The sequence below is a fragment of the Ailuropoda melanoleuca genome, chromosome X (assembly GCF_002007445.2).
Source record: "Ailuropoda melanoleuca isolate Jingjing chromosome X, ASM200744v2, whole genome shotgun sequence".
In the NCBI taxonomy this organism is placed as follows: domain Eukaryota; kingdom Metazoa; phylum Chordata; class Mammalia; order Carnivora; family Ursidae; genus Ailuropoda; species Ailuropoda melanoleuca.
Window position 1 is genome coordinate 84,379,353 of NC_048238.1, and position 14,661 is coordinate 84,394,013.

General features: G+C 46.9%; 1 protein-coding gene across 4 annotated transcripts in view; it reads right to left on the minus strand.

The window, feature by feature from the left end:
- TMEM255A (transmembrane protein 255A) overlaps nt 1-14,661 on the minus strand; it is a 50,556-nt gene that overhangs the window by 34,825 nt on the left and 1,070 nt on the right. For all 4 annotated transcript variants that reach the window (XM_034649898.1, XM_034649897.1, XM_034649896.1 and 1 more), the window contains exon 2: nt 8,457-8,599. In XM_034649898.1, the coding sequence (XP_034505789.1) occupies nt 8,457-8,599 (143 nt within the window). The remainder of the gene's footprint in view (nt 1-8,456; nt 8,600-14,661) is intronic.

Sequence of the window (14,661 nt, forward strand, 5' to 3'; positions counted from 1 at the left end):
GTAGCAAGTCCCACTTTCCTCTCACTTCTGCCATTAGTGGACTGAGTCGGCCAGGCTCAGCTGCACACAATCACCAACCGACGGCTGTTGGTGGGGATAAAAATGGAATAAGTAAAAAGTGGTGAGCACGGACCCATAAATCTTAACACAAGCTCGGTGATGAAGTTACAGGTCTCTCTAGCCTCACTAATGGTCCGGGTTTCCATCTGCAGCCTTACCTTGGCTAACAGGGCCATCTATTTCCATCTGAGGCTCCCAAGCCTTACAGCTGAACTTGGAAATCGAATGGACTTGAGGGCCGGGCAGGAATGTGGTGGGGCAGCGTAGGGGCACTGAGTACTTGTCTCAGAAACCCAAGAACGAAAGGGCACAAAGGGAAGGAATAAATACCAATTTCCACGGACTCACTCTGCAGGGCCAGTCAGCCCGCAGCGCCTCTTGGGGAATAGAAGCTGACATGCACAAGGGTATACCCCGCAGCCCCCAGGATTCTACTGAGAACAGCCTCACTCAACAGTTGAACTCTGCCCATCTCCCACTTGCTCTGGTTTTAAATGTAACCGAAATGTGCTGTCGTAGAGTATACTGATTAAAACCTGGTGCTCGCACCAGCCTGGCTTCCTCCACCAGCTCTTCCGCCTTTGTCTGTAGGACCTTGAACAGACACATTGGCCTCTCTCAACCTCAGTTTTCTGATCTGGGAAATGGGGACTCCAGTAGTGGCTAGCTCATCGGGCTTTTGCGAGCATAAACCAGGATGATACATTCAAAGAACTTAGCACAGTGCCTGGTACACAGTAAGTACTCAGTAAATATTATTCTCGTGGTTATTACTATTTTTGAAGACATTTAACTTTTGAGCAGCTCTAACCTAATTTGAGCTGGAAAATCCTATCATTGTTTGCTCGATTTCATAAGAGAGCTTCATGTTTTCTCTTTCCCCTGCCTCCATATATTCCACAGCTTCTATTTTTCAGGAAGAATTCCATGACTAGTCTGTGCTTATGGCATTCTGGACCACTCGGGGAGATTGAGAGAAAGTCAGAGGCATCTTCTTACACGGAACATAAATCCTTTGACCGAGCAGCTTATCGGTTTCCACAGATATTCACAAGATATTCACAGATATTCCAAGAGCAGTCTTGGCCTTCAGATGGGAAGCGAAAACACTCGTCATTCCTGGCACTCTCAAATAACTCCCTGATGGTCGTGGCCAGAAGAGGTGGGCTGAAGCCTCGTGGAATTGACTGGAAAGACAAGGCACTCGGGACTAGAAGTCCCAGGTTAGCCACTTACTTCATCCAGTTCCCTCCCTTTCTCTCCATTCCATTTGAATCCACTCTGATTCATTCGGTTTTTTAATATTCATTAAGCACTTGTGTCCGATAATAAGACATGACCTCTGCCCTCCAGCAGCTCATAGTCCAGTGAAGGAGAGACAGACTGTGGGTTAAGGACTACAGGAAAGGGATAAACACAGCGCTACAGGAGAAGAGAATAATTCATTCTGTATTACATCCCTGGCCCTGCTACCTGTAAACTGTGTGACCTTGGGCTAGTCCCTTACCCACTCTGTGCGTCAGTTTCCCCATCTATACAATAGGAATCACAATGGGAATTACCACACAGGGCTGCCGTGAGGATGAAATGAGATAAAGGATGTAGTGTGACTTCTACTGGGTATTGACCCCCCAAAAACGAAAACACTAATTCAAAAAGATCTATGCACCCCTACATTTATTGCAGCATGATTTAGAATAGCCAAGATAAGGAAGCAACCTAGGCGTCCACTGATAGAAGAATAGATAAGGAAGCTGTGGTGTATATATGTACGCAATGGAATACTACTCAGCCACAAAAGGATGAGCTCTGGCCATTTGTGGCAACGTGGATGGACCCGGAGGGTATGATGCTAAGTGAAGTAAGTCAGACAGAGAAAGACAGATACCATATGATTCCACTTCTATGCAAAATCTGAAAAAACTGAACAAATGAATGAACAAACAAAGAAAAAGCAGGATCAGACCTATTAATACAGAGCGCAAACTGATGGTTGCCAGAGGGAGGAGGGTGGGGGTGAGCCAAATGGGCCAAGGGGAGTGGCAGGTACATCTCCCTGCTCAGCGGGGAGCCTGCTTCTCCCTCTGCCTGCCACTCTCCCTGCTTGTGCGCGCTCTCTCTCTCTCTGTCAAATACATAAATAAATAAATAAAATCTTGAAAAAAATTTTTTTAAATAAAGTGTATGGGGGCCGCCTGGGTAGCTCAGGCGGTTAAGCGTCTGTCTTGGGCTCAGGTCATGATCGGGCTCCCTGCTAGGCATGGAGCTCCTTCTCCCTCTCCTCCCTGCTCCTGCTCTCTCTGTCTCTCTCTCTCTTTCCAATAAATAAAAATAAAAAAATAAAGTGTGTAGTGTGACTTGCATCAAGTAGGATGCTCAATAAATGGTAGTTCTAAGATTTCACAGAGGGGGAGACGCTTTAACACGGAGTCAAAGATAGGTAGAGTTCACCAGGTAGGGAACTAGTATCTTTTGCGTCATGGCTGGACGACAGGTTGATGAACTCACCAGTGTTGCTAAAACTACCGTACATTTGAAGAGCATTTTAATTTAAAGAAGCATGCGCGCTCCGTTTCAGTCACAGTAACGCTATGAAGTTTAATGGAGCTGATACCATGCCCATTTGACAGACAGGAAAATGGTGCCCTAGAGAACTGTATGGACTTATCCCCGCTTATGGCAAGTTATTGACAGGGCCGGGACTAGTCCAGAGGTCCCCTGACCAACAACTGGTGTTCCTTCAGCCACACTGTGCTGCATTTGTGGTATGTCAGTAGAATAGTGACCTTCATCACTGCCCCTCCTTCTCCAGGAAAGAAGGTCTCTGCAAGGATGGAGTGAAAAGTCCTATTTGAGGAAGAGCTGCAGGGTTGAAAATAAAAAAGGACAAATCAACAGAATTTCCTGAAAGTGGGCAGTGGCTTCTAATCAACTGTTTTCTCTCCTGAGGCCCCAGAAAGGTAAGCTCTGTGGCCACCCCTCGAGAACTGCATGGAATCATGGGAAGTGCAGACCTTTGGACCTCCATCTTGATTCCCCATTACCTGAATAAATAACCGATTTGCTTTGTTTTGGCTGCCGTCCACTCATTGAAGAAAAAGTCAGATCATTAGAAACCAAAGTCAGATTTAAGGGCTCTTTTTGGACTGGGCCCCGTAACTTATGCTGATTCCCATCCACGGCCGCAGACACCCAGCACCGACACTCAGAAGGATGGTGATTGGACATCTACTCTACAGCAGGCCCTGTGCTAGATCTGTGATGTGGAGGCCAGAAGTATGGGGGGGGGGGATATGATACCACGACCAATGAGACTCAGACTCAAGAAGCTATAATTAGGTAAACTGGTCCACAATGCCTTCATAATCCTGAAATCCACAAAGCTGTTAAAACCAAAAGGCTTTTTATTTTTTTTTGGTAACTAACTTGGTGGCAAAACCTTGAACTGATGTGAGAATATTTTATAATCTTTATCCACTTTAGTATAAAAATTCACAGTTTATTAGAGAAATATGAAGGAGCTGGTTATGGGGTTTTTCTCAAGACCCCGCTGGGATGTTAGATAATGTAACATATGCACCGTATTATCTTTCTAAAATAATTAAAAAAAAAAAAGAAGTCTAAATTCTCAAACACATCTGGCCCAAGGATTCAGATAAGGGATGGTGGACCTGGATAAACAAAGTCAAAGAATATGGCCCAACAGATACCGCAAAGGAGAATGGAAGTATTTTCCAGGAACCACGAGTAGGAGAAATCTATGGGAGGGAGTTCAAAGATGGTAGATACCACTGTGGACCCCCGCAGTTGAAAAACGTCCCAGCCACGTCTTTAAGTTGGGATAGAACAGAGCATTTGGATCAACAAAGAGAGCGCAAGGAGGACATTTCAGACCGGGGTGAGCGATGAAAATCACAGCAGCAAGGCAGAAAAACCCAAGTCGTGTTCAGGGCCAGGAACTGACAATTTCGGGAATGGGAGACCAGGCCAAGGGCATCTTCAGTGAGCCCTGAATGACAAAGCTAAGGAGGCAACAGGGAGCCAATGAAAGTTAGAACTTCATGGCAGTAGACGTCTGATTTAGTAAATCTGGATTCGAGTCTCATCATCTTTGAAATGTACATCTTTGAAATGTACTTCCTAAGGTAGGAAATTTATTTTAGAATGAGCTTATATTTTAGAAATATTTTCAACAAGAGGTGGACAAAATTTCTGCCCAATTCACAATAAACCACAAAATCCCACTTTCCAGAGCTCCGTATTTTCCTTAGCAGTCGATTCTTTAATCTCAACTTGGTTGGATTTATCAAGAATCTTCATATGTGACGCTGAAGCCACACGTGACCTAAAGGAAGCTTCTGGGCTATTGCCTCGAACAATCCCTGTTGTCTCAGTCTCCTACTATCACACGGTATCTCTGATACAATTTTTCAATTAGCTCACACACACCCCGCCACCTTACAAAAGGGACTGAAACTCTTATTTTTTATTTTTTTTCCTGGAAGAAAACCCAGACTGGTATGGGCCTTAGCAGTACAACAGCTGGGGAGAGGGTGCAAGAATGAAAAGATTTCCACGCTGATCAGGTCGCCGACCCCATCTTGTGGGTTGCTGGGGAAACACATTTAAAGGCCTCATTCTCCTGGATCTAAGGTTAAAGTGTTAGAGAGAAGGAGCCAGCTCTCTCTCCTGGCCTTCTCAGCTTTATATAACCACAACCGAGCCTCTTGTTTTTTTAGGCCTCCGGTGCAGAAAGCTCACCAACAACTCTTCTGCAATGGAATACGTCTCGAACATTCAAGGATGGTAAAAATCCTAAGCCAGTTTGTCTTTCTTTATCAGTTTTCATTTTTTAAAAATTGCAGAGTTCAGAGTGTACGGATTAGCACATCTTTAAAGATGCATGTGTGTACGTGTGTCTTACGATGATGGTATCACATTCTAGTTCAGAGAGAGTAGCTTATGCTCAATTATCGTGCACCTCGCTGTACAAGGGCATCTCGCTTGGCAAAATAAATATGCCCCAGAAAACTTTCACGTGAATTTGAGCTGTGCAAATATAATTATATTTTAAAATGCCTGAGATCTCAATATTTAAATGGATTGTATGTATGGTAATTCTTCTTTTAATCTAATAACTGTTCCCTAATTTGTCTGTTTGGAAATTTTAAATTCTCACGTACTGTTAACACATTTAACCAGCAAATAAGTTGGAGAGAACAGGAAGGAAGTTTAGGATGATTCTGGTTTGTTTGTTTCTTTGTGTTTTTTTTGGAGTTAACCCCAAAACAGCAGAGTTCCAAGTAGCCTGAAAATTTTCACATTTCTATACAAGGATCACTTATATTCCAAGTGACCAGTCTGCCAGTGTGGAATCTTAAAATGCCACACTCTGTTCACTTCTGGTTTTATCGCTGAGCATATTTTATTTCTTGGGTTTTAGTTCTCCAGGTGGTTGCTGGTTGACTTGAATTAGGTTCTCCTGGGTTATTTATTAAAATGCAGATTCAATTTGTATTACTTTTTCAATCGGAAGTTAGCTCATCACAGGGAAACTCAGGCTCCTGGGCCCTCCCTGAACTTGCTGGATCAGAATCTCTGGGTGGGTAGGGAGCTGAGGTCTGCATTTTCCCCAGCTTCACCAGGTCATTCTTACGCACACCAAGGTTGGGAAGCCATTGGCTTAGAGTTTATATAGTATCTATCTCTCTAACAACCGAACGATTCAATTAGCGAAAGCACCCCATTCCCGGATAAATCTGGATTTCTCAGGTCTGGCGCGTTACTGTATTTGTTACAAAGCGATCTGATCTCTAAACCCAAATGCATTTTTCCGCTTTTCAATCTGCAATCATCCCCATTCGCTTTCGATGGTTAAAACCCATTTTAAAGAAGCAATCTACAGGAACTCCAAGAGCACATTTCTGAAGGTTAAACCATGGGGCACACTGTCCTTCAGGGATGGTTCTCCTCTTCACATTTTCATATTAGCTTTTAGTGAGACACATGCAGACACAAGCCCCCACTGCTTCAGCTTCCTGGCTAGCTGAATATCAGGAACCCGAATAACAACCACATGCCCCCCATCCTTTGTTAATGTATTCCAACCTAGTCACCCACGGGGCCCCTATTCTACAGAGAAGGTCCACAGCCACCATTCTAGAATAGTTCCTCCTCTTAAACGACATGGAAAATACCTTTTCCTCACCCACGGAGGGTCTGAATCTTGGCTTGAGCCCTTGCTCCTTCGTCAGAAATACTTTACCAAATGCAGCTATCTGAAGCACGCAGACAGACCCTATAAATTGCCTTTCCAAGCCACCAAAGTGCAATCTTACCTCCCCTTTCCTCCTCACCAACCCCCCCCTTGCTTGTGTTTAAAAATAAAACCCAATTCTGCTGACAACTGCTTTTCTTGCCTCACCACAGGAAGTGGACTGGGTGAGTTCTCGTGTCACATGCTTAACTGAGGGCCCTGAATGCTGTCTGTGGGACACCTGCTGTTAGCTGGAGGGAGCCCCGCCGGCTTGGGAGCCGGGCAAGAACTTCCTGGGCTGCCTGCAGCTCCTGGGAGGTGGGAGTCTGGCTAGCCAGGGCTGTTGAGGAGGCTGACTGTGGAGCCCGGGCCTAGGCAACCCGCGTCAGGCTTGGTCACTCGCAGGCCGGCTTGTCAAATGCAACCATCTTTTCCTCTCCCTTGACTTCTCTCTCCAACCCCACGTCTCCAAAAAACAAACAAACAAACAAACCAACAACACAAATATATCTGACCTCTTTGCTATATCAAAAAAAAAAAAAAAAAGAATCATCCTAAACTTACTTCCTGCTCCCTACTGTGACTTACAAAGTATAATGGCGAAATCATACAATTGATAATGAAAGATGATCCAATCTCTCGAGTTAGGCTTTTGGGTTCAACAGCAGTGTGCGTAGATTCGAGCGAGGTTCATGTTTGTTTTTGTTTTTCTTTTTCCCAGATTTATTGAGGTATAAATGGCAAATAAAATGGTATGTGTTTAAAGTATACAACACGACGATTGGATATAAAATGAGGTTTTGTATGTTAAGAATTCAGTGGTTTCCAGAGTGGATTGCATGCGCCCTGGGGATGAATGGCTAAAACAAACCACTGATCTATGGAAGAAACTATCCGAACTCGTTTCCTATTTATTGTTTATCTAAAATAGTAGGAAAGAAATTAAGCATTGCAAATATTCAATAAACAAACTGTCACTAGCGCCCTCTCCCCGTGTGAGATGACAAGGTGGGCAGTCTTGCGGGGACGAAAGCAAGATCCAAGCAGCAACCGGTTGATGTTGATGGCGGGGCATTTCATGTGTGCCCGGATTGTGTGATCTAGTTAAATGACACCAGTCCCTACAAAATGGGCAAGGGCTTTGGAAAGCCTCCTGGTGAGAAACCGCAAATTGAAGATTACCGGAATCATGTAAGCAGAAGCGAGCCACAAGAACATGGCGGAGTTGACGCATCTCCCAGGATGAGCTTTTTGTTGGCTACACTGTGGGATCAACATTCAAACACAATGATGCCACCTTGCATGGTGACAGACGGCAGCTACGCTTGTGGTGAGCGCAGCACAATGTGGAGACGTTGAATCGCTATGCTGTACACCTGAAAGTAACACAGTGTGTCAACTATACTCAGATTTTAAAAAATCTTTAAATGATGCCAATGATAATTTAATCATATCTGATAAGTCAGCCCAAAACATTTAAAATTATCTAGTGGGCTATTTCAAACAAGGATTTATAGCCACTACCTTTCATGACAGACTTCGTGAGAAGTGCATTTCATTCTTTGAAATTTTAGTGTTAGTATGAAAGTACTAAAAATTATTGTTTTTAATCTAATCTTCGAACTTCCATTTTTGTCTGTTTTATGAACATGCATAAAACTTAAAAATGAATACACACTTTCTGAAAGTAAATATTCCACATATCTTTCCTGACAGGATCACTTTGGAGATCAGTGCTGTTGGTCATAGAGCATCAAGCTGTCCTCAGATTCCAGGGAAGACCAGGTGACCCCTGTTATATATAGGAAAGCAGATGCCCCCAGAGAAAAGGACTTCAGACTAAGGCTAACACTGCTAGTTAGTAACGTCTCCTACACCAGAAAACCAAGGTCCTAAAGAATGAGGTGACTTGCTCAGGATCACACTGCTAATTAGGGACAGAGCCTGGATTCTTCTGATTCTCAGTCCAGTGCTCTTCTTAATGGGCCCAGAGTTGACTCTCTAAATACATATAGGGAAACATCAAGGAGGAAAAGTGAGCAAACACTAGAAACTCGAGCAGAATTGGAAACCATCAGAGTAGAACCTGAAAGACGTAGCCAGAAAGCCACCGAGACCTACCTATGCCTTTTATACTTACAATAACTCCGGGGTAATAACCTCCGACAGTCACATTCTGGGTCCTGGTGGTGGCGGCAAGGCCCACCGTGAGAATCAACACGGACACAATGAGCAAAGTCACTGTGACATAGATGGAGTTTCGTTTCCTTCGATTGAAGGCTCCTGAAAGCACACAGAGAAACTGAAATTGCTCATTTCGGCCGGAGAAGGAATGTACTTAAAGGAAAAATCATTAGGAAGGTCTTCCTTTCCTACTCCAACTGGTAGCTGGGGTTATCTCTGGGGAGTGGAATTACAGAGAAGGGATGGGGCTTCAGTTTTTTTGCCATCATTAAGTGTCACGTTTACAATAAAAAAAAACATATTTCCAGTTTGAAAATGAACAACAGAAGAAATCTTACCAGTTGCATAAAAACAAAACAAAAGCAAATTTTTGTGCTTTCGGCATTCTAGAAAAGATGTGTCATACCCACTTAGTAGAGTAGTTTTTTTTTAGGCCAAATTATAAGGCATATGATGGGAAGTGTGCCTGTGGAGGCATTAAATGAAAATATTTTAAAGCCAGTATGCGACCGAGAGGGGTTTTTTCATAAGCTGGAGATAGGAAATTTCATTTTCAGTGTAAATATCACAACCAAGCCAGGTACTGGGATTTTTTTTCATTTATTTCTGACATTTGCCACCTCATATATAAACTTTAAAATGGTGTGTTGGCAAGATCTGTCACATAACAAATGTGTGTAATAAAGTAAGTGTTTGGAGGCCATGAGTCCACAAAGATATGTATCGGAGGAGGTAGATGGGGAAGATTATGACTTACACACATTTAGGCTTATGTGAGGGTGACATAAATATAAATGACAAGAAACCCGTTCTCCTACTCAGTGCTTATCAGACATGATAGCGCAAACCAATATTTTTTTTTGAAAACAGGCTTATTAAGTCAGATAGAAAAATGGTATCTAGACTCGCTTTTGAATTTAATTTTTTTTTTCAAAGGAATCGAGCACCGCTGCACACTCCGCCTGCGTTCCTCTGGCCTGGGGAAGGGGCTCTCATCAGGAAATACCAGGCATGAGTTCCCACCTAGGAGTTATGTAAATAGAAGCAAACGGGGGGTGGGGGGCGTGGTAGGAGAGTCCATTCTCTAGTGAGAAGGATGAAGCAGCGGGGAGCCTTATGATGGGGTCTCCCACCCAGATGGCTTGAGTGGCATTTATGGGCCTAAAGAGGCCACTAGAATCTGCTCCCAGGACCCCATCATTCTGAGAGGCCTCACTGCAGCCTCAAGGCAACAGCCGCCTTTGAAGCCGCCCAGACTGCACCACTGGGAGGGAGGGGAGAGGGGATGAAGGAAGGGGGAGGGAGGCGAGACAGCCAGCGAGACCCAGAGGCCAGGTGGGGGGAGAGAAGGGCTGTGGCGGGCCGCGCAGCCCCCAGCCGATCTGCCCTCCTGGTGTGGATGCAAAGGGCCAGGAGTCCCACCCTGGGTTCGCTCCACCACCCATTTCGTCTTCCCCAGTGCGGCCCTGCCGAGGGCTCCAAGGGAGGTGGGAGGGGCTGGCGGTCTCCCCTGACGTCAGCCTGGAAAGTGAGGGACATGACTCATCAGGGTCATTTCTAATGCGATCCCGTTCTGAGACTATTTCACATTGAAATGTAGAAGTGGCTGGAGCGTTTATAGGCACCCACGGACTTAAGCGCCAGACCTCGCCCTGGGAGCAGAGGTAGGGAAAGTTGGGAGATGAGTCTCCTCTCCAGTGGGGCCTGAGTCCAGCCTCCACGGGGAAGAGCATAAAGGACCACTAGCGACACCTGTGGCATCAGGGCCCTTCGAGAGAGATGGCTATTTGGGATGCAGATGGCAGGCTGACTAGTGGAAACACCCGGAGCAGGGCTGAGAGAGAGGGCCTGGAGGAGTGGGGGCGGGGAGAGGGGGGCCAGGATTTATTTCCTGTTCACCTGAAGGATAGTTACCGTTCGTCGGCATCTTGAGGGGCCCTACGTGAGTGTCTAAACCAGGGTCCCTGAGTCTATTTGATGACGGATGCTTCTCAATGAACCTGCAAGTTGTTTCCACAGAGGGGCTCTAACCTAAACCTACCAGCATCGCCTCCCATTCCACCTGCCTTCTCCTCTGTCACTCACCCCATCTTAGCCCTCCCTGCCTCAAACTAGCAAAAGACTGTGAGGGAACATCTGGAGACACCAAGGGTATCTTTGTGACACCGAAAGTGGCTCAACACCTCACCCAGAAAACATATCAACTTTAGAGACTAAATCAGGGGAGTGTGTGTATGGTCTTTTTAATTTTTTTCGGTATCACTCGCCTGCTCTTTCCCTGCCAAGTGGCTTTAAATCCTATTCACAGCTCTTGGGTCTCCTTTGCAAATATCACTCTAAGCTCTTACAAGCACAGGAGCCAGGTCAGAGAAGTGACTCAGCAAACCACATGGTGTCATTTGAAAATCTATTTTTTTCCCCCTGCTTTAGAACCTGAGTTGAAAATCCAGTCAGTTGAGAAACCTGGGCAAAGATCCCACAGATTTACAGGGGTCTTGCTTCCAGATAGGATTTACTTTGAAAATTCCTAAGAAAACTCTCTCATCACTAGTTGAATATCTATTCTCTGTCCCCCTCACACCCTCCCACAAGTCACCCCCTACTTTACACTATAAGGGCTGTAATTGTGTAAGATGAGATTATTTCTAGTTGCACCTGGGAAGTTGACCATTTTAAGGAACCCTGGGGCGAATGCTTTTAAAACATGCAGAATCACCTCTCCATTTACCTTTAGTGTCAATTCGACTTACAAGTCACATCTACTTGGAGCGAGACACACCCGTTCTCTGAATGTGTGGTCCAGGCTACTAAAAGGTAGCTCATGGTGTCTGTTTAGGACATTTTCCCAGTGGTTGTTTCATTTTAGAAGGAAGCCCTATTCTTATTACGGTACAATTTGGGGCCTGCCTTAGATGTTCCCACGAACGCAGGAACATCTGATTCCGATTTTGTTGAGTTAGTAAACCTTTCGAAAACCTCTGGCCGATACCGTGAGGCGCTGAAATAAAGCAGGAGGTACTTGAAAACAGTGCCTATCATGGTGTTTGATACTCAGAGAGCAGTCAATACTTGTTGAATAAACAAGAGGCAACATATCAGAATTGCTTCCCTTCTAATCAAAAAGGGGTGGGGGAATCGTATGAATAAATATAAGCTATGTTGGTAGAATTGATTTTTTAAAATAGGGCACACCTGAGGGGTCCCCAGAACTAAAAGCCTTCTGGTCAACTGCTACCACACAACCCCAGCGTCTCTCACTGGCCTGTCTACTCGGCGCCCAGTATATTTCTGTTGAAACAACAACCACCACCCCTGCAACCAACAGCAGTGGGAGAGTCTGAAATCCGGTCATTGGCATCGCCTGCCCCCCTTCCGCCCCCAGCAGCCTCCCTGCAGAGCTACTGCAGCCCTCCCTCTCTGCAGTGCCCCACCTCCACCCCAGATTCCTGACGACCTGGCTGCTCAGCTCTAGAAGTGCCCAAGTATTTGCTGTCTGCACCCTTCTAGATACAGCCTAGTCCCCGCCCCCGTCAGAGCCCCCACCTGCACTGCAGTCTTCAATCTGAGTCCCTCCCTTCCTCTAAAACCTGCTCAAAACTCACCTCCTCCAAAAGTTTTTCTTACCAAGCCTACTGTACTCGAATCGCTTGGTATTTCATGTCCCAGAGTTCCTATATACCTTACTCGATACACATGTTAATTGTAACTGCTACGATTACCGTTGTAATTGTGCATCTGGTACACAACCCATATGATAAATCCAGTTCCAAGATGATGTAGCTGACAGGAACGAAGGTGTGGGTTGCCAGAAGGTGGGAAGGTTGTCTCTGCTTACTCACGCTTTACCTCGTGCATGTTCTTGATGACCCCCTTGATTACAGGGTGTGTAATCACTATCAGAGTGCAGCCAGGACAGAGGCCTGTCCTGTACACTAAGTTGTAGATGACTGGCTAATTTGGGGGAGGGTCATGTTCTGAACCAATGAGGGTTTGCTTACCTGAGTCAGCTTTGCCACACAGGGAGGGTTCCCGGGAAGTCCCAGCTTTGCACATCGGTGGAAACAGGTGGCTGCCCACACAAGAGCCTCAAGGCTCCGCCAATCTCCCAAACATTTCCTTAAAGGTGCTACTATCCCGCGCCCCCCGCCCCTCCCCCTTTTCACAGTTCTTTATCCAGAGACGTCCAAGGCCACTGGTGAATTACAAATAAGGTTATTTGGGAGGGAAGGAGTGCCCCGCTGTAGTAGAGGTGCCTCAGCGCCTGGGGGCGGTGTTGCCAAAAGGGAGAAGGGGGTTGCTGGGAGGGGGACGTAGGGGCGCTGGTCAAATGACCACCCTCATATTGCCAAGCGCCCCCTCCGCTCCGACCCTTGTACTAACCGTTCATCCCCAGGCAGCCGGCAAACGTAGCGCGCAGACACCTTGGTGCAGTGTGTGTCTGTGTGTTTTACGTTGTATTGTTTGGGCTGCGGTTGCGTCTTGCCTGTAGGGGGAATCCCCTCAGAAATGCTGCCCCTTGGGGGCTGAAACACTACCTCCCCGCCCCTCCCCCGCCATGCAAGGTGGCGTTGCCAGCGCTGAGTTACGTGGGAGTAGCTCCTAAATAGCCTAGACGCTGATTCAGGCCTGGGTTGTGCGGGACCCGAGCCAGGGAACTCCGGGGAGACTCCCCTGTCCAAACTGTGGAAACCCAGGGTTACCGCTCGACTCAGGAATTTGCTAGTGCCCTCGGTCTGCGGGCTTTACAAAGCGGGACGCGTGGAGCAGGATCGCGCGTCTGTAAGGGCTCTATGATTCTTTTCCCGCAGTGTCGAGTCTGGGCTGGGCGAAGCCCACTCAGCTTCTCGTTGCGCAGATCTTTCGAGAAACGCAAGATTGGCCGAGGGCCCCTGGGAGCCCAAGAAACAACTCTCTTCGTCTTGTTCCCCAACCCACAGAGCCGTGTGCCAAGTAGCAACATTTAAAGCCCTGGCCCCCTAACCCGCCCACTCCGCCACCGGCTGACAGGCCGGCGCGGGAGGCCGGTTTTGCAGGTGGTTGTGGCCCGCTGCGGGAATGCGCGCTGCGAGCCCTCACACTCTTCCACCCAGCGCTCCCTGGCGCAACAGTCTGGCGTCGGGGAGCCAGGGGCTGCGCTGGCGCCACAGCTGGCCAAGGTGAGGAGTGCATCTGTGTTCATGGTGCGCGCGCGTGCGTGTGTGTGTGTGTGTGTGTGTGCGTGCGCGCGCGCTTGTGTTAGACAACTGGGGGGAGTCTGGTACTGCTGGGTTCTGGATTCGGACCCAAGTCCTTGGCCTCATTTGGACCACATTGCAAATAACTACACCCTTAGAAATAAAAAAGAGCAAATTCTTATACTAAATAGGCAAAACCATTGAAAATACGGATCTTCCCACCATCTAGGAGATGACACTTTCTGGGGCCCTACCGGTGAACGAATTCTGTTGAGACCCAGTCTTATGCAGGCTGTAGGGAGCTCACATAGGGGGTTCAACCCTCTCCCCGCCCCCTCCTCTTGAGATGTTCCCGCAAATTCATCGGAGACCTAAGCAGATTGGATGGCAGGAATTCGGGACAGAGGAAATTTGCAGAATGTAAAGTATGCTGGCAAGAGATAATTCGATTTGGTTAGAGTGTATCCGAGGCGAATTTTAAGATTAGGTGGGATCATGGTTTGACAATCCCCTCCCGCTCTCCTGGGCTCCAAATTAATTTCTCCGCCCAGTGAAATCATAGGGCTTGGGAAGGTGCCTAACAGCTGAGGGGGCCTGGGTTTGTGTTTTGTTTCTAACTACCAAAAAGCAGCTTCGAGAGGCAGCCAAGTTGGTGCCTAGAGGTAGCTGTCCCCCAGATGTGATGAGGAAAAGTGTTGAACCAAATCAGGCTAGTGGCCCCCCCCCATTCCACCCCGAGAGAGAAAGCGCGACTTCAGAAGACGCGCGGGCTCGCGCTCGCTCTTTCTTTCTCGCGCTCTCACTCGTCCCCCCCCCATACACCTTTTTTTTTTTTTCTTCACACTCACGCACATTCCGTGCGTTTGGAGCAGAATAGGAATCAAATTCAAGGAATGTTGATCCTGCTGCTGCAGACGGCAGGGCTGGGCTGTCTTGAGTGATTCCTTAGGAATTCCCCTCCCGCCAACCCCCCCTTTCTTCTCCCCC